Source organism: Pogona vitticeps, chromosome 1 (genome assembly GCF_051106095.1).
Source record: "Pogona vitticeps strain Pit_001003342236 chromosome 1, PviZW2.1, whole genome shotgun sequence".
NCBI classification, from domain to species: domain Eukaryota; kingdom Metazoa; phylum Chordata; class Lepidosauria; order Squamata; family Agamidae; genus Pogona; species Pogona vitticeps.
The window spans coordinates 21057134-21083168 of NC_135783.1; the positions used below are offsets into that span (position 1 = coordinate 21057134).

Sequence of the window (26035 nt, forward strand, 5' to 3'; positions counted from 1 at the left end):
TAATGCTCTGTGCGTGGCACTGCCTTTGGAAAGTGTTCGGAAACTTCATTGGGTCAAAAACACTGCAGCTAGTTTGCCAATGGGCTGGTTACATGAATGGGCTCTTTCTCCCAGGGAGACTCAGTGGTCAAACCTTGCATCTGAGTTCTTGTTTGTACCTGAACATCTCCAACTTGTGCTGGATGAGACTTCAACTGCGCAGCTAGAAAACAATTTTCAATGGGGTCTTCAAGCTTCTGGAAGCAAGTGATTGAGCAGTCTCTGTCGTGTTCCTGTGTATCTGAATCCTTTGCTCTGGATTGCCTGGACCTTTGACCCTTCGGACTGCAACCTTGGATTGCCCTGTCCTTTTTCTCCTGCTTTACCCTTTCTTCAGTATGGGACTTTACTAGCCAGGAGCTTCACTTGCCCCACCCAGTGCTGAACAGGACAAAATGTTATAATATCTGGAAGACTGTACTTTGCCCACTACTAATTTAGACTGTCAAATTCTGGTGGCTTGCATGGGCTAGTGTTTAACTCTGGAGACATGAACTGGAACATCACCAGTGTGTATTTTGTTTTTAGCCCCACTCCTGGAGGTGTGAAAGGTTATTTAGTCAACCAGTAAGATAAACTGTGTTAAACATTGTCCTAACCCCATATTGTTTATTCTGGACACTTCTCTCTCTTTTACCAATCCTAGTCATTGTGATTCTGTTGAGACAGAGCTCAGTCAGATCTTCAGCACCAAAAGATATGTTGGCTCATGTCCCACTGATGGTGAGCGACAGATGCTTGACTGCCATTTCAAAGTCCACAAAACTGACAGCTGTGAAAAGTCATGCCACCTTGCCTTTGTGGAACACAAGATCTTTAAGTGTTTCCCTCTAATAGCTCTCAACGCTGAGAAGCATAGCAACATCTCAGCAAAGATGAAATTTGAAGACCTCCTGGAGGAGGCTGGTGGCTTTGGCAGATTCCAGATCTTAACACTGTTTTTGCTCTGCCTTCCAAGGCTCATCCTCCCCTTGCATTTCTTGCTCCACAACTTCCTGGCAGCCATCCCACCACATCATTGTGCCATCCCACCTCAGGACCAATTGGCCAATCTCACCAAGGAAGAAGTGCTGCTGGTCAGCATCCCAAAAGATCCCGAGGAAGCCTTCAGCTCATGTGAGATGTTTGCTGAGCCTCAGTTTCACCTACTGCTTAATTCCACTCAGCGGACGTCAGGCAATTTCACTGCTGTCCAGAAGTGCCAACATGGATGGGTCTACGATCAATCCCAGTTCACTTCCACGGTTGCTACCCAGGTCAATATTCCACTTTTCTTTCATTGTGGGGATATCCATGTGTGTTTGTTTGTGTATGTGTGTGTGTTTTGTAAATTGTTACTGCAAAAACAAAGAGGTTCTATTGCACCCCTCACAAAAATTATCTGGCGTAAGTAAGTAAGTAAGTAAGTAAGTAAGTAAGTAAGTAAGTAAGTAAGTAAGTAAGTAAGTAAGTAAGTAAGTAAGTAAGTAAGTAAGTAAGTAAGTAAGTAAGTAAGTAAGTGAAAATATTGGCTGATATCTCCACTTCATGTAGTTTGCAAAAGCCTTGGATTTATTAGTCTTTAATGTGGCATTAAACTGTGTTGTTTTAATGTCCGGACGAAGGGGCTGTTGAGAATTGAGTAGAGAGGGAGGGAAGCTGTTTTTAGAGTTCAGGACTGGGAGGTGTTTTGTCCTTTTCTTGAATGCCTGTTGTATTGAATGCACTGTACATCATACTTACGGCAGCACCCATCATGCAATGCTGCTATTAGGGAAGATGAGAAGAGCATCTGAGTTCAAAGATGCTGTTGTGGGGGCTAAAAGAAGTGAGAGAAAGATACTTTGCACTTGTTCAGGTTTTTAAAAATCACATGTGCCAAGGTTGATCTCTAAATAGCAGAAGACCCACTGTGCAAACATCCAGGGTGATTGCCTGACATTTTCAATCATATATTCAGGGTCCCAACCTTGGGTAACCCAGGTGTTCTTGAACTGCAACTCCCAGAAGCCCCAGCCAGCACAGCTAATAGTGAAGGCTTCTGGGAGTTGTAGTCCAAGAACACCCGGGTTACCCAAGGTTGGGAATCACTAATGTGTGCAAAAGGGAGATGCAGGTAGTCAGACTTTTACCAACCAAACTTCTTCCATCGGTGCTAAACAGAGATGATATGACATTTAGTCCAGTACATCTGGAAACACTGCAACTTCAGCAGGTCCAAAATGTGGCCAATAGATTGATTACCAGGACTAGTAAATGTGATCATATATCCTCAGTCTTGGTGCACCTTCATTGGCTCCCTGTCCATTTCCATCCTTTCAATCCAAGTTGTTAAAAACGGTCAATACCAAAGGAGGCAAAAAAAATCAAATACAAGGCTTTTCGGTTGTAGCCCTTAGTCAACATAATGCTGACACGACATATGCCAGCCTCCTTCCCTCCTTATGTAAGGATGGAATTAATTAAATTAGTAACTGACTCGCCCAGATGCTGTCAATTTTTAAACCAATTCTAGATTTTATAGGTTTATTTATATTTATGGTTTATTTACTATATGTTGCATTGCTGTATTGATTTTGAATGTGTTTTTTTTTTAATTGTGGGGTTTGAGGGTTCAAAATGTATCATTCCTATCCTGACCCTCAATAAATGCCTTCAGGAAAAGAAGGGGTTATTCCTCTTGAATGTGTGTGTGTGTGTGTGTGTGTGTGTGTGTGTGTGTGTGTGTGTGTGTGTGTGTGTGTGTGTGTGTGTGTGCTGCATGCACACACTTTTTGGCTGAAAGATGTGCATACAGAGAAGTGTACTAATAATATAAAGACGATTCGTTACAGCACGCAAGGTAGACATGCTTAGAAAGAGAAAGCAGGATGATAACCCAGGGCTGGAAGGAAGCAGAGCGAAAGAACAAAGAAGGGAGGCAGCCCCCACCAGAAGAGGAAATAAAATGTGAGAATTTCTCATTCCTTTAAGCCTTCCTTCAACTGCTTTGTGCTTATACTCAAATGTCTCCCTGGCTTTGTTTCCTTCCATGATTCTCCTCTGGGAGTTTACCTTTAAGAATGTTAAGGAGCCAGCAGAAAGGTTTAAGGAAGATAAGAAAACTTTTGAATTTGAAGAAGAAAGGTCTATCTTTGTAAAAGAATTATGTGGTAATGGGGATCATCTGCTTTCCAGAAGGTATAAACTATTATTGAAGTATGATACAGAGGATGAGCAAGTTGAAGACTGTACGCTTAAGTGGGCACAAAATTTTGGTTATAATATTCAAGTGGAACAGTGGGAGGGCATGTGGAAATATGGATTGAAATTTACAATGAGTTACAATTTAAAAGAAAACTTTTCCAAAATGATGTACAGATGGTACTTGACACCACAAAAAATGGCTAAAATCTGTAAAAGGGGATTCTAATAGATGCCGGAAATGTCAAGTAAAAGATGGATTACTGTATCTTATGTGGTGGATGTGTAAGATATCAAAAAATTCTGGAAATCAGTTTACTTAATAATACAAAAGATATTGAAATCTAATTTCCAAATGAAACCTGAATTATTTCTTCTAAGCATGATTGACAAACAGTTAGAAAAGAAGAAAGCAATACTTATTAGATATATGACAACAGCAGCAAGAATTGTCTATGTGCAATATTGGAAGGTGAAGCAAGTACCTACAGTAGAGAAATGGCTGGCTACTCAAAAGTCCTTGAGATGGCTGAAATGACAAAACTCTCAGAGCTTCTAAAAGACAAACGTTTAGCAGAGTTTTAAAAAAACCATCGAAACCTAGACTTTATGTTAAATAAAGAAAATATGGACCTAGGGATGTGTAATTTTGAATCGTAGAATTTCAGATAACAATATGCATAGTTTAGATTTCAATTTTCTTTCCTCTTTATTAGTTGTGTAACAAATTACATGATAATTATTAGTAACTAAGGAAGATGTGATTGAAGGAATAACTGAGAAATGTGTGAGAAGTTCCAAAGCAAGAAACCATAAACGCTTGAGAAACTCCTTTCTCATTCCCCTCCCCTCCCCCCTTTTTATGGTATTTTTGTTTCTTCCTTTTTTGCCCAGTATATCTTTATTGTATTTGAAATGAAGTAATATATATATAAAGGATGTTAAGGAGTGTTGTTCTAGACCAGGTGGAACAAGTAATGAATTCAGTGTCTTTTGCCTCACAGTGGCCAATTTCCAGAGCATGGATGGGTTACTTTTTCTGGAGTATAACTCCTAAAATCCCCTATTTAGCGCAGCAAAGTTTCAGCCCCGTAGCTCACAAAACAGGTCCCTCCCAAAGCTCTGAGGTGTACAAAAGGAAATGGCCCTTTCCTTCTGCTGTTGCCCTTCAACTCGGAATTCATAGAGAGGCTTGTGGCTGTTTCATGTCTTGTTTGGCCTGACTTTCAAAGACTTATGCCAGATACAGCTTGTTTGTCTGTGAGGTGCCATGAAACACTGCGCTGTTTTTGTTGTCATATAGAGTTACAGTTCCCCACACCCACACCAGGAATTCATGGGCATGTTACAATGTTGCCTCACAAGATGATGTTAATTCGTTCCGCAAAAATCACTGTCTTACGAAAATTGTCTTGCAAAACGAAAAAGCCCATTGAAATGCATTGAAACTGGTTCAATGCGTTTCAATGGGCTGAAAACTCACTGTCCAGCGAAGATCCTCCATAAGGGCGGCCATTTTCGCTGCCTGTAAAGCGGGGAATCCGTCCTGAAAACACAGCGGGGAGCCATTTTGCACAGCAGGCGGCCATTTTAGAACCACCAATCAGCTGTTTCTAAATAATTGTTTAGCAAAAAATTGGTTCCCGAAGCAGGGAACCGATCATTGTTAAGCAAATTTTCCCCACAGGAACATTGTTTTGCGACTTCATTGTAAAGCGGTTTTGTCATTTAACGAGATAATCGTTAAGCAAGGCACCACTGTACTTCTTATCTTAGAGATAACATATCAGGGCTGCTAGCTTTTGAAAGCCTTACCCAAGATGAACTTGTTTCCTCTGCTTCTATAGGGCAGAAATATCTGGATTAATCAAATGGAGCTTCAGAAAGTTTGGTAAAAATGCACCTTCACAAAGATTAATCCAGTCTTTGGGGGAAAGGATTTTTTTCCCTGTCTGTTTGAAATTTACATATGGACTATTTAGATTATTTGTTGATGGGGATATTCTTCTTTAAAAGATGAAGCAGGAATGAGAAATGTTCTGCCCCTCACTTTTAGACAGGATCCTCCTACCTTCAATGTGTGAGACTTTGGTTGTTTTCGAAAGCCCTGCCACATTCCTGGAATATAATACTATATCTCTAGGCCACAATGCTATATTATAAGACCATCTAGTTATTATATGACTACAGCTTCCAAAACATGCCTGTAGTCACAGCCAGAATCATAACTGGTTGGGGCATTCTAGGAATAATATTTTTTAAAAAGTTGTTTTCCCATCTCTGTCCAAGATAACCATCTCTGCTAAAGCCAGAAGCACTTGACATGTACTGGTCCAAGGCAGAAGAAAAGGATTCCTGGATCAGCCTGAAGATCTATCTATTCAATTCTTCAAAGAACCTCTGGTGGGATATTGTGCTTCTGTACCCATGATTCCAAAAGCCAGGAAATGGTTCAATATTGCCTACATTGCCAGCAGGAAAAAGGATGCCAAGCTATACATAGCAAAGAGCAGCCTAAATGTTGACAACACCAATGGCAGCAATCAAGATGGTCTATAAGATGTGCTCTTCTGCTCACCATTCACAAAGGGACAGCATGCAAGAGAAAATTCTAGATGCTGACTTGGGCTGTTTTTCAACAACTTGAATGGTACTGAATATCCCTTTCTTCACAGAGGGCCAATTAAATGCTACTTGACAGCTCTTAATACCTCCTGCTGGATTTTGTCCCTGCTTATTGATATCAACAGCAGCTATTCCCAGGTTAAACTTTATCAGACCTCACACGTCTTCACACATTAAGTTGGCATTATATCACCCCAGACACCTAAAGCACTCTCCTGAAGCTGAATGAAAATTAACATTTAACTGGTTTAATATCAGTTTTTCTGCCAGGTTACTTGCAAGTGACACAGGAAGGTCCGAAAGAAAGAAATAAGAAGAGACCGCTAACTCTGGTTTAAAATCTGTTCTTAAAGACCAGTTTTGGTCCTATCTTGAGGCAGAGTGAGGCAACCCCCCCCCCCAGGCTGCAGAGGTTGAGAAGTGGAAATGGCAGTGCCCTCCCCAAGCTGCTCCTCTGAAAACCCTGGCCATTTTGCTGCCTTTGAAAAGAGAGCCACCTGTGCTACAGAGCCCCATCCTGCACCCTAAAACCAGCTTCAAGCAAGTCAGAAAATCCTATCTCATTGCCAGTGTTAAAGTAAAATTTAGTTGACATTCTGTTGGTTTTCTACGTGTGTAACTAAGACGGCAATGTCTTTGGTTCAGCCAATGACATGTTTTGGAGTGGTCCTGTTGAAGACAAACACAGCTTGAAATGTTACAGTAAAGAATAAAATACTATTCATTAACACTTAGGGAGTCTCCATCTCTGGCTTGGTTTGTGTACAGTATATAACTAACAAGTCTAAGAGGGACGTGGTAGCGCTGCGGGATAAACCACAGAAGCCTGTGCTGCAGGGTCAGAAGACCAGCAGTCATAAGATCGAATCCACGCGACGGAGTGAGCTCCCGTTGCTTTGTCCCAGCTCCTGGCCAACCTAGCAGTTCGAAAGCATGTAAATGTGAGTAGATAACTAGGTTATCAGTGGGAAGGTAAAATGGCATTCCCTAGTCATGCTGGCCACATGACAATGGAAACTGTCTTCGGACAAGTGCTGGCTTTACGGCTTGAAAAATGGGATGAGCACCTCCCCCTAGAGTCAAACACGACTGGACTAAAAATGGTTCCAAAATGGCCGCCGGGTAAAAAACATGGCCACCCGCTGTGTTTTGGGACGGATTCCTCGCATACCAGGCAGTGAAAACGGCCGCCGTAAGGAGGATTTTCGCTTAAAGGTAAGTTTTTTGCCCATAGGAACACATTGAAGGGGTTTCAATGCATTCCTATGGGCTTTAAAAAACCACTTAGCGATGTTTTCGGTTAGCGGCGATTTTTGCTGCACCGATTAACATCGCTAAGCGAGGCACCACTGTACCTTTTAAAGGCATAGGAACGCTCTTTTCTTTTTCATTTGGTCACCAGACATCTGGAGCAAATAATCTTCTTCAAAAGCTTTCATTATATAAGAGTGAACTCATGCAACTTGTGAGCACTAATCATGTTTAACATAGGGATGGCCACTGCTTATGAAGATTAGCTACACAAAGAAGACAATAGTCTCAGTGGCATTTGAATTTTGCCATCAGGGAACAATTAAAGGCACAAGAGCCCTGCCATAAAAGAAGGATTTAAAAGTGATTTCACATCATTGGTGTTTTCTGCGAGTAAGATGGTGTCATCTTCATATTCTATTTTTTTATGTTTCTTCCACCAGTTTTTACTCCTCCATCTAAATCTAGTCTGGCTTTCCCTATGGTATGTTCTGCATACAGATTTAACAGATAAAAGAATAAAGGGATAAAATGCACTCTCGTCTGACACCTTTGCCTATAGGAAAGTATTCTCTCTCCATATTCTGTCCTATAAGTAGTAATCTTAAAATAATAATTTCAAACAGTTTTATTGTTGTCGCTCTTTACATTGTCCAGAAACTATTCTTACAGGGCCACTAAAATTTTTATATTTTTGTTTAATTAATAAATAAATACAGTGGTGCCTCACTTTACGATAGCCCCACATTACGACGAAAACGCATTATGACAATCTCTTTGTGATCGCAATTGCCATCTCAAAACAATGGTCTGAATGGGGTTTTTCGCTTTGCAATGATCGGTTCCTTGCTTCAGGAACCGATTCTTTGCAAAACGACGATTTTCCTCCAGCTGATCGGCAGTTTCAAAATGGCTGCCGGGTAAAAAAAATGGCTCCTTGCTGTTTTCTGGGACGGATTCCTCGCTGCACAGGCACTGAAAATGGCCGCCCTATGGAGGATCTTCGCTGGACGGTGAGTTTCCAGCCCATTGGAAGGCATTGAAGGGGTTTCAATGCGTTTCAATGGGCTTTTTATTTTCGCATTACGACGTTTTCGTTCTACAGCAATTTCGCTGGAACTAATTAACATCGTAATGCGAGACACCACTGATAAATAACAGTCTTGCCAAAAAACCCCAAAAACCCCCACACCGGACAGAACATCTGTCTGAGAATTTCTTGTTTCTTTTGTTCCAGTGGGATCTGGTTTGTGACCAAAGAGGGCTGAACCAAGCAACAGCTACATTCTTCTTCATTGGTGTAATGCTTGGAGCTGTGACCTTTGGCTACCTCTCAGACAGGTAATTTCACACCCCTCCTTCCAGACATCAAAAGCAGCAGAAGACAAGTTTCCCTTCCCAATGAAAGGGGAGCACAAAAACATGTGCAAGCTTTCCAACCATGGACATTTCATCGTTTTTGGTCTTTTCTATGGGCCACACAACAGCCATTTTTCTTCCTTTTTCTTTGTTCTAATGCAATAGATCTGACGGCTGCTATACAACTCCTCAAAATTTATTTATCATTTCCATGCCACCTTTCTCTCAATTACGGGACTCAGAGTGTCTCACAAAATATTAGAAAAACAAGCCAGCTAAAAACACAATACATTATTACATTTAAAAACAGTTAAACATATGCTAATACTAAAATGACTAGTTGAAATTGTTTTTTAAAAAACTCTTTAAAATAGATTTTCTCTGTGGTATATGGCAGGTTTGGCCGGAAGTCCATGCTTGTGGTTTCGTATACATGCACTCTGATCTTTGGGATGATGAGTTCTATCTCCGTTACATATAGCATGCTGGCCGTCACGCGGACTCTGACAGGCATGGCCATCTGTGGGCTATCTCTCATTGTAATGCCTCTGGGTAAGCAACACGGAGATCCAAGGCTGTAATGGCAAAAGAAAACCATCTGCAGACAATGTGTATACGAAAATGTGCATTCAGTAGCTGAAATCTTACTGCTTGGCATAGTAAGTCAAACACTCATTGAATAAGTGGGGCTTTCGTGGGTCATGTATTCCATATGTTCCATTGATTCCAATGGGCATACTCTAGCTATGACTTTCTACACCAAAGTAAGTCACAACTAGAGTAGGGCAATTTGAATGAATTGAACTTATGATTCGTTGGATGTATTCTAGCTTTGATTTGCTACACTAAACAATAGAATTTCAACCAGTATGTGCAGGATTTCTGTTGCAAGTTGGAATCTAGCAAGGAACTGGACATATTAAGAATCTATGTCTTGTTATTTTGCAAGAAAAGGTTCTAGTCTTCATGATCTGGGTCACTGAGACACTAAAACAAAAAGCAAAGAAATAATGGAGCTTGATAAAGGCTAGTAGGGAAGGTGTGGTGCCTCATGTTTTTTTCTTATGGCTCTAACATCACCCCCCTTTTTTAAAAAAAGCTCTGAAACATGAGTAGAGCAAGGACATGTTGAAGCACAGTCTTAATGTGTGGTCATTCACAAGACTGGTGCAACATATACAGCCACAGAAAAGATAGCATTTGATGACTCCAGCATGTTAAAACCACTATAATACAATCTGGTTACATGCTATAGAGATTTCTAGATTACTGTACAAAGAAGTGTCAAGGCAATCTTTCAGGTCAGGGTTGGGTTAAGAGATTGTTTAGGATCTCCTGGGTTTCTGACTTCAAATTGTTTAATATTAGCAACAACAAAAAAAGTATCCTTCTCCATCTAAATCAGGATGAATTCACCCTACCTGAAACTAGGGTGTTTGCCAGATGGCAAGCTTCTCACACTCCCAATTAGAAGGAATGATCTATTCTGTTTTTTCTTCCATAACAGATTTTTCTGTGATAAAGAAAAAGATGGAAGAAGAAGCAGAAAAACAAGGGAGGCTGATGTTGTCAAGAGCCCAAGCAAAATTCAGGGAATAAGGCAGGGCAATGGCATCATGAAAGCCTCAATAGACTGAGCATGTATTTAGAAGCTGTGCCTCCTCAAATAGTGGAAGACATCTGTTTGTCATAGAACACCCAAAGTATTTAGCCATACTTTTATTTCTGATTGGACACTGGAAGGTAAACACAAGCTTGTTTTCCAGATGTAGTTGCTGAGCCATGCATCCCCTTCCATTAATACTTAGTCTGACCCTAAGCAAGCTTGTGAGTGAACCAGAAATAAATTATGGATGAAAATATTGTAAGATCAATGTTACTACCAAAGCAAACTTCTGGGCTAACCAGATACATAAATGCACCCTTTTCTTTAGATCTTTTTGCCTTCTTTTGACTATTTTGCACTGGAGTCGGCTTGCACTACACTAAATGGATCAAATGTCTAACTCTGCATAATGGTTACTTATGTTAAAGATGAATACTGGATCTGCAGCTGTTTCCAGTACAGGATTCCTTCAAGCTGATGTGTACACATGATTCTTAAAGAAAGACTGGTTTTGGATCAATACAAAAGCCATTCTCCACTATGAAATTAAGATGGCTGAAATCCTGTTGTGCAGTTACGCAAAAATGTAACCTTTAGAGACAAAAGGTGTAACTTTTAGAGGGAAACTGCCTCAGGTTAAGAAATCTCTGTAGACATTATTTGCTGCATGCGGAGTCGTGTGATTTGATGTACAACAGATAATGTCTATAGAAATTTATTTACTTGAGCCAATTTACCTCTAAAAATTAAACCCTGTGTGTGTATGTGTGTGCACACGCACACACCCTAACATTTTTGAATCAGCTTGAAATATCTACATTTTTTGTACAAATTTATCAAATCTTGATTTGCTGAGCTTACTGGCAGAAATGGACCACGTATACACAACCCCTCCTGCAAAATTCAGAATTTTGCAAGTTGGTCCATAACTTGCAGAAATATGCATACGTGTGTGGTCAGGTTCACACAAAAGTGTATTGCTTTTGGGAGAGAACGCATACAATAAGTGTTCCTTTCCAAAAATCCCAAATATAAAAATTACATAAATGCAGGCTGGAATGAACTTGCAGTCACAAAAGTGATAAATTTGGCAAAACTGGTTGTCCTAGATTCACCTCTTTCAAGTGTATATTTGTGTGTCCAGTGCATGGATATGTTTGCTGAGCTCTGCATTTATGTTTCAGGTTTAGAATGGGTGGATATACAGCATCGGACCATATCTGGGATCGTAACCAGCGTCTTTTGGAGTTTTGGAAATATGCTTCTTGCTCTGATCGCCTACCAAGTGCGGGACTGGCGCTGGCTGCTGCTTGCTGCCACCCTGCCTTGCGCTATAGGAATCCTCTCTACATGGTGGGTGAAATTAACACGACAACTATATTAGCTGTGAGGAAATAGCTTGCACTGATTTCCAATCATATATCATCCTATCAGGAGTGAAAGCATAGAGTTCGGGTATAGTTACCTACAATGAGCCATATACATTTTTAAGGTGGGTTGCAGGAAAGGTAGCGTGAAGTTCACAATTCTAAAGAGTTGTAAGGAGTAGGAACAATGCCATTGTGGGGGGTTGTTGTTAGTAACATTTTCTAGTTAATTTTAAAAGTATTAAATGGCTTTTTAAAAGAGGCATTTGGTTGGAAGTTCAACCCAAAAAAAGCCATTTTCTTATCAGTCCTAAGGTATATTGGAGCACAGAACAATCTCTAGTGTTAATGAATTCCTTTCTGGAAGTGGGCATCACATTACATAATAAACCAGGTCTTAAGTGCCCAAGCTCTGAAAGATGCTTGAGAATCCATAACATAGGCAAAATCAAATCTGGGCCCAATAATTTCCACAGGATACAAAGGATTCACGCGCCATACTTTTGGTGAAGAAACATTGAAAATTGCCACTTGCAGGCGGTTAACATAATAACAATAATTGTGTACACTCAAGTCAAATTCTGACTTATGGGAACTCTTTTCAGGGTTTCCTAGGTAGGCAGTACTCAGAAGTAGCTTACCGTTCTCTTTTTCTGAAGGTGCTCTGGGAGCGTGCAGCCCCCACCCCAAGGCCACACAAGCTGGCTATTTTCCTAGGAACCTGGGCTTTCCAGCCAGCTACTAACACAGCCTCTTTTGTAAAGTGCATTAACCCGGGGTGATTTTGCAAAGGGAAGAATAATCCTTTCCCCCAAAAAAACATTATACAACTTGGTCTACACAGAACATGCCCAGGGGGCTTTGCCTGAGGAAACAACTTGGAAAATCTGTACACATTAAGAGAAAGGTGTTAATCTGTGTCCAGCCTGGTTTATATAAACTGTAATTAGCAATCTAACACTTTGTGCCAACTTTGATTACACACAGGCTGGTGTTTTAATATAAGCCAGAACCCAATAATGGTTGACCAAAAGCAAAATAACTGTGAGGGTGAACTAGAGCCTACGTGGCAGGAAGGGGAGAGGTGGCTGCTGTTCCTTTTCTACAGTAAAAGGGCCTACATGAAACATGTTGTTCATGGAACCTGGAAACCCACAATTGTAATATACCTCCATGCCGCATATTCATTTTCACCTGTTCGGAGCAAGCATGACATCCTGGATACTCTGAAGATTAGACTGCCCAGGACAGTGATGGCAAACCTATGGCACACGTGTCACATCTGGCACACGAAGCCCTTTCTTCTGGCACGCGAGTGAGTGGCCTACCCACTCTCCCTTGTGGGAACAAACCTTTTGAAGTGGCTGCAGCTGGGATTCCCCCTTTCTCTTCCTGTTCTGGGTCCTTTAACTTCCTGTCCGTCCCCATGATTCCCCCTTTAACTTCCTGTCTGTCCCCATGATTCCTACTGAAACTGCCACTTCCTGTTCCGGTTCTGGTCTTATGGATGGCACAGCAACCACTGGTTTCTTCCCCACCCCCCTCATTTTGGGCACTCCAGCTGAAAAAAGTTTGCCTCCACTGGCCTATGACATGCAAATCCAGCTTCCCTCCCATTAAGTCTTTCTTCTTTCATTGTAAGGGAAAGCAGTCTTGGGAGGCTGCAGCCTTGAACCTTGCAGGTTGCAACCTGGATGTCAGGGAAGGAAGGGTGCCGAATGTTTTCCACATGGCTCATGCTCTATTCAGAATGGCTGGATGGCACCTGTGGCTGGATGTCCTTCACAAGCAAATGCAGGGGTAGCCAGATATGTTTTGCTGTCTGCTGCTAAAGAAACAAACCTATGTTTCCTCCCATGTTGAAGTCAATGTATATTGTAGTCCAGGCCAACTGAGATATTTTGGCAAATGGGGTAGAATCAAAGAATTTTGGAAATGGGAGGGTCTTCAAAAACCATGGAGTCCAAACCCTTCCTCCAGTGAAGCAAGGAATCCACCAACAAAGCACTATGATATAAATGCTGTAAATGAATCCACACTAAAGATGACCATCCAACTCTTGTTTACAACCCTCAAGCGAAGGGCAATCTCCCACCTTCTGGGGACATCCAATCCACTGTTGAAGAGCTCTTGTTGTTAAGAAGTTCTTCCTAATGTGAAAATCTCCTTATTTGTTGTTGTTGTTTCTTTTTTTTTCTCCCCCCCCCCCCGTTATTTCAATACATGGCGTTGGAACCTAACCCTCTGAGGGCTTCAGAAAGTAAGCTTTAGAAGAGGTAGTCATGTTACTCTGTGCTAGCAAGTCAGGCAAAAGCAAAAGCAAAATACAAAATAAAGACAAATACATTGTGGCATTTTAAAGACCAACTGCTATATTTTAATGTGAGCTTTTGTGGCTGAGTACACTTCCTCAGATAAGAAAGTGGACTTGTCTAAGGAAGTGAACTTGTCTACAAAAGCTCACATTAAAATATAGCAGCTAGTCCGTAAGGTGCCTCTCTTTTTTGCCTTCTTTATTTTTTATTTTGTTTTTGCCTGATAAAAGAAACAAGCTTGCTCCATAACAGCCAGCTTCCAAGTATTTAAAGGTGGCTATCACAGAACATCCCTCAAGCACCTTCTTCCAGATGTGGCAGTAAAAATACAGTAAAGAAATAACTATCATTTTGCTGCCATTCACGACACCCAAAATTTGCTAGTGGCACAAAGGTAGTACAGTTGGGAAGCCATTTTCAGTGTGGAGAACAGCCAGCAGAAAAATAGTTAAGTGCCCATCGTCCCTTTCTCTCATATACACACTTCCAACTTCAGTTCCTCAGTTCCCAAGACTGTGCAATAGCCAAAAGATGTTTATGAGCATTGGCCTGCTCTGTATAATGTACATGTTCTGGTCCTCATAAACACATCATTAGCAGTGCAAGTCTTAGCAAATACATCTGGTAACACTGGATTTTTTTCACACAATCAAGCAATGCATGATACTGAAAACAGTTTCTGCTTTGTGAGATAACTTCACAAGTCCTTAGATTATTATATACCATCTTCTAGTTATAATAGATTAAGCTATTGCGGCTTGTATGTCAACAAACAGAGCCATTCTTAAGTGCCGTGAAGTCTCTTAAAATGCTTTAGACAAGTCACTATTATTTACAGCTTCCTCCAACCACCTTGAAATATGGAGATTGGAGTTCTGCCCTTTTTTACAAGTTTGTTGTTACAGTTACAAAAAGACCTTCCTCTTCAGGCAGGCTTTTCCTTAGTGATTGGCTAGAGAGATTTTTAAACAGAACGGTTTGCATATTGCTGCTTATTTTATTGTTTTTAAGCACTGTTTTAGTAATGCTTCTACCTAACATTTCAAACATATTTGCTTAATTCTTTCTACATATTTAAACAATTTACTGTTTTTCACTTTTAATTTTGTGTTTTTAATGACATAAGCCACCCTGTTTTTTTTTTTAGGAGAAAGGCAGGGTAAAAATATTTAAAATAAAATAAATAAAAGAATATCTGTGAAGAGCTTTGATTCATTAAATTTGCTACAGAGGTGCTCTTGAGTGGGTGGGTGGGGTGGTCCTAAGGATTTTCAATCTAGTTTGAAGAATACAGGCAACGCATCATGAGACATCCTGATTTCACCCTCTCTAACAGGTGGCTCTCAGAGTCTGCCCGGTGGTTGTTGGCCAAAGGGAAGCTAAAGCAAGCCCACAGACATTTGCAAAGGTGTGCTAAAATGAATGGAAGAAAGGACTTCACTGCCAAGATAAACCCTGAGGTGAGTCAAAGGCTCTGGGTCTAGGTAGGAAGAGAAGGGCTTGAGCCCTGAAGGCATGCCCACACTGCCATGAAAATGCCACCAACTAAAAAAATGGCGGCATCAATGTCGAGCGCTGACTGGTGTTGAGGTTTGCATGGTGCCTAAAGCAAATCAGGAAGAATCAGATGGGGAGAATTTTTGCTGCTCTGCCTGTGAGCCTCAATCCTCTAACATTTTCTTCACCATCACTCACTGCACCTTGATTGGTTCTGCCATAAGGCAGAGTAAGGGCGCAACTAGACAAGGCAAATGCCAAGGGTTATGTCTATAGGGGTTGTATGTGTCACCCATCTTAGTCTCGATATTTATGTTTTGCCCTAGGTGCTGTCATTGTTTAGAAATCATTTTAATATGCATGCGTGCATGCATTCATATGTTACTCTGACTTCATCATCATAATCTCATTCCTCTACTCTTGGAGGCTGGCCATTTACATGGGTATATTCACTTTGGATATGGCAGATTTACGCAACAATGTTGTGTTGAATCAAAGCCAGTGCCCACTGTTCTCTAGCCAACTAAGTTATTCTCTTTCCTACATTTCTTTTCCCATTTCATTTACCATGAATAATCAGATGCAATACAGTGTTTTCCCCCCTCATTAAATGAGCAAAGTATTTTGCTTTTCTATATTGCATGGGTTCTGAGATTTCATGGTCATTCTTTCTTACTTCTACCTCAGTCACTTTCTCAGTGAAACCCTTACGTTTCTGCAACAGATCTGCATTTCAAATTTATAGTTGGCTATGTTAAAACCCATTACTGCATACCATCCCCTTGAACTAAGAATACATAGCCCTGTACAATGAGGATTTCCAAAACCCAATACAGTATTATAATTTTGTTGGAAATGGCATTTTTCATTTTGGTTTTTGATTTCTGCATTTCCCGTCCTACGTCCACATATGGCAGAATAAATGATGTTGTTCTGTTATATTCAAGCAGCTCTTTACTTCTGATATGGAGTATCAGTGACTAAAATCCTGTTCATAGGGATACCCGTCATCCCGGTCTAACATTTAGGAGAGGAACTGATTTCAAACAGTCCTGGCTTCAAATCAATTTTCCAGCTTTAAATCTTTTCCCTTCCATCCTGCAGCTTCTGAAACCTGCCTTGGCATGGAGTGGTTTGCCCTAAAATGGCCGCAACCCAGCCACATCTCATTTCATTATGTAAATTATGCTCATTTCATGATGTAAATCTGCACTACAGGATTTAGCCAATAAATTATTACTATCCATTAATAATAGACATTCTTGTTTTCTGAATCTGCCTACTATCTCATTGATGTTGTCAGGCAAATTACAAAAGTTTAGGGCCTCTTTCAGATTCTCATTTTTGTACATTATTCAGGCCATAGTTTTCTTTTGATTCCCTTAATCCTGCTTCAGATGTTGTTGTATAATTCTCCACATCTGACGCCATCTTTATTTTCACACTTTTGTTTCTTGTCCATTAGCCACATTTATTTTGTTATTTTTCATTAACATTTTCACTTTTGAAGTTACTGTTGACCAGGTTTACTAATACTTCTGGCAGATTAAAGCAAGTAGAACGTCAATCAGAGCTATAAGAGTGTGCACTCTTACAAAAATCCTTCCTTAATAACAGCAAATACACTAGGACCAGTTAATAGTTTCATTTCTATGCTTTTTGTCTTTCCTCTTTGTATTTTCTGTGATTTGAGACAAACCATGGTGACAGAGGGATTATAATTTGCAATTTTATTAGCTCCTGCGTAAATTTTCACTGATTTAGCATAGTTTCAGTACCTCAGATTAACTAGGATATAATCTATTTGGTTTCTTAAAATTGCCATCTGGTGGAGATTTATATATATACAGCCTTCTTGTTAGTAATCTGAATGTACTGATGGTGGCTACAAGTTGTTGTTATTCACAGTAACGTATCATTCCTTCTCCACATTCAATCCTGTTCCTAGTCCATGTTTTGCACCAAAATCTCTGCAGGCTGCTGCCAGATTGCTCTGTGGTTTAAGTACTGTATCTGGCTGCAGAGCCAGCTGTTGGGAGTTCAATTCCCCACTTCTTCTTCTTCTTCTTCTTCTTCTTCTTCTTCTTCTTCTTCTTCTTCTTCTTCTTCTTCTTCTTCTTCTTCTTCTTCTTCTTATTATTATTATTATTATTATTATCATCATTATCATTATCATTATTATTAAAAATGTTCAAAAATACCAGCTACAATCAATCAAAACCATAAAAACATTGACTGATATTACACAACAGATACAAGTTTTAACCAAAAAACAAAGGATCTGTTAAATATCGATGCAGTATATATATTGCTCCTAATATTTTTGTAGCTCTAGTGATGTTATAATAATAATAATAATAATAATAATAATAATAATAATAATAATAATAATAATAATAATAATAATAATAATAATAATCACCATCATCATCACCTCTATTCTCTATTTTAGCATTAGAAATGTGAAATGGGTTGATATTACATTGTTATCTGCCATGAAGGTGCTTCCAATTGATGATAACTTTACAAATTAATGACCTCCAAAAAGTCCTATCATTAATAGCCCTGATTAGCACTTACAAACAAAAGGCTGTTGTTTTCTTTACTGATTCAACCCACTTCTTTTCCAGACACCTTCTAATCAATGGTGTCTTCGTGTTACAATGGCAGGACCCCGTATCTTCTGGGGATGGGTTCCAAGCCCCTGTGAATCCCAAAAACCATGGATAATAGAACATGTTATATAATGCTTTAGCATATTAAAAGGGAAAAAACAGAGGCCAGTTCTGTGCAATACATGTGAAAATAGATTTTTTTTCGTAGATTTTTTTTTCTTTGAATATTTTTAATATTTTCAGGTTGTGGATTAGTGAAACCACAGATACTGATCCCATGGATATGGGGATCCTACTGTATATGTTAAACCTACAATAGTCTCAGTTCAGCCATTTTAGCTTCTAGTGAGAATTCACTGGTGATTTGACTTAGAGCTCACTTTGTTGTAAAACTGACAACCCAGGATCTCCCTAAAGCTGTCCCCCAATGCCACCCTTTCAATTATTATTTTTCCTGGCAGCTTTCTTCATTGTCCAGCTTCCACATTCAAACACAGTACCTGACCGTCTCACTGTATACACACTCTTGTCTTAGGCCTCCAATTGCACAGTTTAAAGAGCAGAAAAAAAGAGAGGAGAGAAACCAGGACAGCCGGCGGATGGGGCAACAACAGAGAACGCCACGGCCTCCTCTGCTCTGAACAGAAGGACTGTGTTTTATCTTGAATTATACTTAACTGTCTTCAAATGTCTATCTAAACGTATCGGGGAACATGCACACTTTTTATGCTTAGCTGTGCCAATTTTTGTTCTCTTCTTGGATGAAGCCTTTCTTGTTTTCTGAAAATGCATGTCCGCTCTAATTCCGAGCTTCCTTTTCCTCAGGTCTTGAGCAAGACAGCAGCCGCCGTAGCACAGAAGTGCAGTGGGCATTATTCCTACACCAGCCTTTTCCAAACACCAGTGCTAAGAAAGATCACCGCCTCCATGGGGGCCGTGTGGTGAGCCGCGCTTTTCTCCTTTCCCCATCCAGGGATTTTTGACCTACCCGTAGCCTGAGTCTGCATTTCTTTACCTCGCTTTCTCTCCCTCCCCTTTAGGTTTGGAGTGGCCTTTTCTTACTACGGCATGAGCATGAACATCACTGGCTTTGGCCTGGGAATGTACATGACTCAGTTTGTTTTCGGCCTCATTGAGATTCCTGCCAAGCTCCTCGTGTTGGCTGTGCTGACTCGAGCCGGACGGAGACCTTGCCAAGCTTGGACCCTGATCCTTACTGGGTTGTCTATAGGAGCCAACATTGTCATTCCAAAATGTAGGTCACTTTGTTTTATTTTATATTCTGAAAAGATTATATTACTCTAAAATCATCATCATCATCATCATCATCATCATCATCATCATCATCATCATCATCATCATCATCATCATCATCTTGGAACTACAGAGCTCGAAGGGACCGTTTGGATCATCGAGTTCGGCCCCCGTCAAGGAGGCACACCAGGGAATCGAACTCCCAACCTAATGTCACAATAAACATAATTGCATTATAATAACTATAAGCATGAAGGCTATTCACAAATGCACTGTAAAAATACGTTACTACCATGTTTCCCTGAAAACAAGGCAGGGTCTTATATTAATTTTTGCTCCAAAAAACGCAATAGGGCTTATTTTCAGGGGATTTTTTTCATGTACAACAATCTACGTTTATTCAAATACAGTTGTGTCATCTTCTTCAGGTTGCTGCACAAGGGTCAAGGGCGGGGTTTCACTTCACTGGGGCTTATTTTTGGGGTAGGGCTTATACTACGAGCATCCTGAAAAATCATACTAGGGTTTATTTTCAGGTTATATTATATTATATTTATATATAATATAATAGAACCTGAAAATAAACCCTAATACTGTATTATATACAGTGGTGCCCCGCTTGACGATTACCCTGGTAGACGACAAAATCACTTGACGGCGACGTTTTTGCGATCGCTATAGTGATTGCAAAATGATGATTCAAATGGTTTTTTTTTTGCTTTATGATGATTTCAAAACAGCTGATTGGCAGCTCTCAAAATGGCTCCCCACTGTTTTGCTGATCTCATTTCGCAAGGCAGGGAGAGGAAAAGGGGAGGATCTTCGCTGCACAATCAGGAATTTCCCCCATTGGAACGCATTGACCGGTTTTCAGTGCATTTCAATTGGGTGTTTTTTTTCCGCTTGATGACGATTTCACTGCACAGCGATTTTGCTGGAACGCATTATTGTCATCAAGCGGGGCACCACTGTATTACTTATAGTTGAATGGATAAAACACCAAACTGACAAATAGGATTGTGTGCTTTAGAAGACTCAAGAGAGAGAAAGAGCTCTGAGCAGAGAGGTGGGTCTCCCTTTGAATTTAGAGGCAAGGGGAAAAAATGATTGGTTCGTGCTGGAGAAACTGACAGTCTTCCCAGTCCAGAAATGCCCCCCCCCATCTAATCTGGCATCTAATCTTGGTGTGAAGGAACAGACCTTTCACTGGCTTGGATGCTATCAACAGTCAGTAAAAATACCTACACTGCCTTTTTAACCTGAGTCAACCCGGCACCAAGATTTGCCCTGATTGCACTACATTGGTGTAAAAACACAACAAGGTTTTGGCCAATTGCTGTTAAATATTGACACATACATCAAATCTCACTGGGCATCACATGCAGATACTAAATATTCAGAGATTATGTGACAAATGCACAGAAAACATTCTACAGTATTTTAATAGTGAGCACTACACATGCCATGGTTACTACTTCTGTCTCCCTCTAGGGACCAATTTTAGCAATGACATTGTGGAAATATATTTCTCTATTAAACACTATATATATATAGTGGTGCCCCGCATAGCGAGCGCCTCGGTTAACAACGAATCTGCATAGCGACGCGTTTTTTGTGATCGCAAAAGTGATCACATTGCGATGTTCTCAATGGCTAAAAACCGCTTTGTGATGATCGGTAAGCGTTTCGCTTACCGATTTTCGCATAGCAATGTTTTGGGAACAGCTGATCGGCGGTTCCAAAATGGCTGCCGGAAAAATGGCTGCCCGCAGCATTTTCGCGCCCTTTACTCACTTACCGGGTAGCGAAAATGGTGGCCGCATGGAGGATTTCCGCATAGCGGTGAGTTTACAGCCCAACGTGTTTTAATGCGTCCCTATGGGGTTTTTTGCCCCGCATAGCCATGAATCCAGATAGCGCCGATTTTTTTGGAACTGATTATCGTTGCTATGCGGGGGTACCAGTGTATATATACATATATATAACATGGTCCCGGGCTTCCTCTAGTGACTAGTTCTGGTAACTTCATCTTTAGAAATATATTTTTCTAGGATTTTCTTGTAATATTTTTAATATTTTTAAAATATTTTTAATATATTTCTTTCTACTCCCAGCGTTGGAGACGTTGCGCTCAGTGGTTGCCATCACAGGTAAAGGACTCTCTGAAGCTGCCTTCACCATGGTCTTCTTGTATACGGCAGAACTCTATCCCACTGTTCTCAGGTAAGAGAGAAGTTTCCCCTGAGTTGGTGAGTGACACTGCTGTTATCCAGTAGCTTCATTTTCCTACTTTGAACTAAATGAATTATTTATTCTGATCCAGTGGAACTGTTTCTTCCTGTGTTCCAGTTCTATACTGAATGATTAAAATAAATATATTCCATTAATTTGTTTTTCTACAACTTTAGAGCTGAGACAAAGCCTAAGAAATAACTTTTTAAAAGCAATCTGTTAACATTGTTCCATTATACCTGAAGTACAATTACTGTAGTTACTGATATAGATATATTTCTTTAAAAGTTACTTCTATTTCTCAAAGACAATTATATCTTATTCTGAAGGAAGAAAACACATCTAAATGTTACATGGCATGAGTTAGCAGTATGAAGCTCTCTTCCTTTCCACCTTGTTGCTGCTTCAACTCAAAGTGCAAGATGAACAGTAATTAAATTATTTGATTTTTTTCCTCCACCATTTAGTGAAACCACTCTTGCAATTAAAAAGTACGGTAAAAATTACAATTCAATGCAAAAGGAGTAAACATATTCCTTGTTATTCTACAGTTGCAGCGTAATGTATTTCTAACTACACTATTTGAAAAAGAAACTAATTGCAAGTAACTTGTTCTTTACAGTTAGTTAATGCTAAGAGCTGGGTTTAAGGCTGCAAGAGTGATGTGACCAATAAATTTATTTATTATTCATTTATTTACTTATTCGATTTATACCCTGCTCAACTAGACCGAAGTCTACTCTGGGTGGCTAACAATAAGACATAAAAGTAATATAACAAAATAAAACAACAGTTACAAAATAATTCAAAATGGCAAGGTCATTAGGTGATGACAGGAGGGAAAGCCTGCCTAAAGAGCCAGGTCTTCAGTTTGCTCTTAAAAACACCCAGCGAGGGAGCCAGACAGATAGTCTTTGTGGGCAGACTATTCCAGAGGTGAGGGGCCACTGCTGAGAAGGCCCGGTTTCTTGTTCTTTCTCTCTGGCCCTCCCTCAGCATTATACTGTACTGTACATGAATCAGTCAGAATTAATACATGAATCCATCAATTGCTGATTTTATAAATGTGGTGCTGAGCACAGAGTGCTGTCCTCTGAAGATGCCGGCCACAGAGACTGGTGAAACATTAGGAAGAAAAACCTTCAGAACAAAGAGCCCGAAAAACCCACTACAACCAATCCATCAATTATTCAACTGATATTTCTTTCCCCACCCAATGGTTCTTCTAAAAACTGAGACAAACGAAGAAGCGGGCATGCCACATTTATAAAATCAGCAATGTTATTCATTTGGAAGCAATAAGTGCTGAGGGATGCAAGATGGCGAGCATGCTTGCCCTTGTGCTCTGCTTGTGCCTTTCCCAGAAGCCCCAGGTGAGTCACGGTGGGGGACAGAAGGCAGGATAATGGGGACTTTAGTCTGATCCAACACAGCTGTTGTTAAGTTCTTCATACATTAACAGAGGAATGGGATTGTCCTTTCAGGGCAACACATTCGGAATATCTTCATGAGCCTTGAACCCTCCTCGAGGCTTTCCTTTAATCCAAGACATTTTGCTTTGATGGTCATAGCTCTCTAGCATAGTCAGGTTATTGTGTCCCCCCCCCCCCCCCACCGAGCCAGGATATTTCACGGCTACCTCTCTCCCTCCTGCAGTAAAAGATACGAACACCAGCAATTAAATGATTAACACATTACAGTACTGTTTTCTCAGAATGCCTCAGATTTGCTGCCTGAGACAGGCAGATCACTCTGTCTCATGGTAGGGCCGGGCCCACATCCTCTGAATGCCTCTTTGCTTTGTTTCTAGACAGAAAGGGCAAGGATATTGTGCTTTCATGGCACGTCTGGGTGGCTCCGTGGCACCGCTCATCTTCCTACTAGATAGCATATGGAAGCCTCTTCCGCAAGTAACGTACAGCGCAGTGGCGGTGATTTGTGGTTCATCCGCTTTTTTCCTCCCTGAGACATTAAATGTCCAGCTGCCAGAAACTATAGAAGATACTGAAAATCAAAGGTGAGAGGGGAAAAGTCTAGATACTGTAGTTGCTTGACCTTGTTAATATGGATAAAGACATTTGGTTAGAGATGGTGACTCTAGGAGCCAAAATCAGTGATACAACAGTTGCCACAGTTGTGCCAGCAAAGAGGACCAAAAATACCAGCAGCTGAGCAACTCTATAGTGACAAACCAGTACTACCACTTTTCATCTCTAGTAGGAGCAGGTATTTTGTAAAGCCAATGAGTCTTGATTGCTCATTCAAGAACAAGCCTTCTGCAAATGTTTTGTGCAGTAACAGAGAGAGAGAGGGATCATGCAAATGTATGTTTTTGGGGAAACAGTGCCAACCTTTGTCCTGATTTGTTCTGTGGCTCTGTTTTGTGTTGATTATTGGCAGGCTGTAAGTGCGTTAAAATAATTTCAGGTTCAGGTGACTGTTTCCATGTTATCAAAACAGAGGATATCTGTGAACCAGACCCACCAAAAGGGAGGCACTGATCTGAGTTAAATTTGTCTACAGGAAGAGAGGGAGAGAGAGCCAGGGTTGTGCAATGCGTAGACTAGGAGGCAGATGACCTGGGTTCACATCCCTGTTTGCGCCATGGAAACTAACTACGGATGGCAGTAGTCAACTTCTCCTTGAACGTCTTATGTACCTATCTCAAAAACCCTGTTTGGGTCCCCATACCAGAAAAGCACGTGGGCAGAACATAATAAAAACAAGAGAGTGTGAAAGAATAAAAAAAGAAGTCTTTGACTACAATTTAAAAAGAAAAGCAACATCGTTTACCACAAGGAAAACAATGATCCAGATGGCCTCTGCTCAGCCCTGATGTTAACTTTTTATTGATGGGCATCTTCAAAACTCTCCATTGTTCTTATGCTGCTTTCAACCAGACTACTGTATGTCCCTTCAAACAGAGCAGGAGTGGGTTTTTCCAGATATTGATGGATCACAAACCCCATTGTCCCTAGCCTGTATAGCCACTGGTTAGAGATGATGGGCAATGAAGTTCAACAACATCTGCACCAACATGTTGGCACAGCCCAGTAGCTAACAGACTAATAACAACTGCCTGTCTGAAAACATCTGGAGGGCAACCAGGATTCCCGTCATGCTAAAACAGAGGAGTATCCTGACTAGGAATCAGCATGAGCTGTCAGTTTGGCTGTTCAGCTTGGTTTGTCTACTGCCACAACAGGTGGTAGACATTTACCACCCTACCCCCTCTGGCAGGCACCTGCTCAGAAGCAGCGTCTGGGCTTCGCTGCCCTGCCTCCTCCAGTCTCTGCTTCTGAGTGGGTGCCCACTGGAGGGGGCAGGGTGCTGAACCCTTGAACCCCTTTTGCAGTGGACACAAACAATGCCGAACCAACGGATTGTGCCCATCTGCAATCCTGACGCTCCCCTGAGGCTTCTGTGGTCACAGAGTCACTTGGTTTTCGATTTTGGACTCAATAAAGGTTATGGGGTCTCCTTGCTCTAGGAAGGAAAAATACTCCTAGGGATTCGCCCTTTTTAATTTTCCTTTAATGTCATTTCCAGGGTAAGAAGCGCCAGCATATCAATTAGCACCTGTAATCTTTCCTTTGCTCTTTTTTTCCCTGCAGCTCAGAAGAGAAGAAAGAGTTGCGTGGGGATGCATCTGAAGCCATGCCTCTGCAGTCATTACAGAAGTGACTTGCTAAGCTGCTGATGCAGCTAGCAAGCCACTGGAGGTGGGGGGTGAGGGGAGGGAAATGAGCAATGCAGGAGGAAGGATCAAGAGGCATGCAGAGCCAGCTGAGTGCAGGCTCAGATTTTATTCCACAATAAAGTGAACAGTGCAACTGCCTCTGGTGTCATTTCTCAGCATGCAGGTGAGCAGCAAGTGGATGGATGGGGCCTCTCCTTTCTAGACCTGATGCTTTGCTGTATAAACCATTAATGGCTCAGACAGAAGGGCCAGGAGTGACACACTGTGTTCCACAAGGCTTTCCCCAGCAGAAGGCTGGCAAAGTGGCTCAAAATATGGTGCTACCTGAGGACAGGGTGCTTGTTGACTCTCAGTTCCGTGTTCAAAAGGCAGGTGGACTGGAATTATAGTTGGGAAAGAATCAGAGATTGGATGAGATTTCTTTTTAGGTGCCAGTTCCCAGCATTCGCAGGACGTGGTGGCGCTGCGGGCTAAACCACAGAAGCCTGTGCTGCAGGGTCAGAAGACCAGCAGTAATAAGATCGAATCCATGCGACGGAGTAAGCTCCCATTGCTTTGTCCCAGCTCCTCGCCATCCTAGCAGTTCGAAAGCATGCAAATGCGAGTAGATAAATAGGTACCACCTTGGTAGGAAGGTAAAATGGCGTTCCCTAGTCACGCTGGCCACATGACAATGGAAACTGTCTTCGGACAAGCGCTGGCTCTACGGCTTGAAAACGGGATGAGCACCACCCCCTAGAGTCAGACACGACTGGACTAAAACTGTCGAGGGAAACCTTTATCTTTACCTTTCCCAGCATTCACCAACCAATACAATCAGTGGCCCTGTCGGTTGTGATATTCTGAGAATTTATTTGTTTAATTAGCATCCAGCTGACTCCCAGAAGCTGAGACCCAAGAGTATAAGCTGAGACAATTGCCTCACTGTGCCCAATGGTGGGATCAGCTCTGATGGCAGGCAGCCTTGCTTATTCACCCAGTAAAGAGCATAACATGTCATTTGTTGCATAATA

At 41.1% G+C, this 26035-nt stretch overlaps 1 protein-coding gene across 2 annotated transcripts; it reads left to right on the forward strand.

The window, feature by feature from the left end:
- The first annotated feature begins 702 nt into the window (after positions 1-702).
- Positions 703-25159, forward strand: LOC110080754 (solute carrier family 22 member 7). 2 transcript variants are annotated; one of them, XM_020796912.3, is made up of 10 exons: positions 705-1295; positions 8315-8418; positions 8834-8988; positions 11227-11395; positions 15061-15184; positions 18662-18777; positions 18877-19091; positions 21205-21313; positions 23133-23339; positions 24937-25159. In XM_020796912.3, exons 1-10 carry the CDS (start codon positions 774-776, stop codon positions 25004-25006), a joined length of 1791 nt encoding a protein of 596 aa, XP_020652571.3. In that variant the 5' UTR covers positions 705-773; the 3' UTR covers positions 25007-25159. The 2 variants fall into 2 exon arrangements, with proteins under 2 accessions (XP_072845297.2, XP_020652571.3); XM_072989196.2 differs by lacking the exon at positions 24937-25159 and having other exon boundaries at positions 703-1295; positions 23137-23333.
- The last annotated feature ends 876 nt before the right edge of the window (positions 25160-26035 follow it).

Excerpts from the sequence above, each read along its gene's own strand:
- LOC110080754 (XM_020796912.3), top strand. The coding sequence starts at position 774 with ATGCTTGACTGCCATTTCAAAGTCCACAAAACTGACAGCTGTGAAAAG. Across the intron at positions 15,185-18,661 it reads CTGCCAAGATAAACCCTGAG|GTCTTGAGCAAGACAGCAGC; the intron begins GTGAGTCAAAGG and ends CCTTTTCCTCAG. Across the intron at positions 18,778-18,876 it reads GCCTCCATGGGGGCCGTGTG|GTTTGGAGTGGCCTTTTCTT; the intron begins GTGAGCCGCGCT and ends CCTCCCCTTTAG.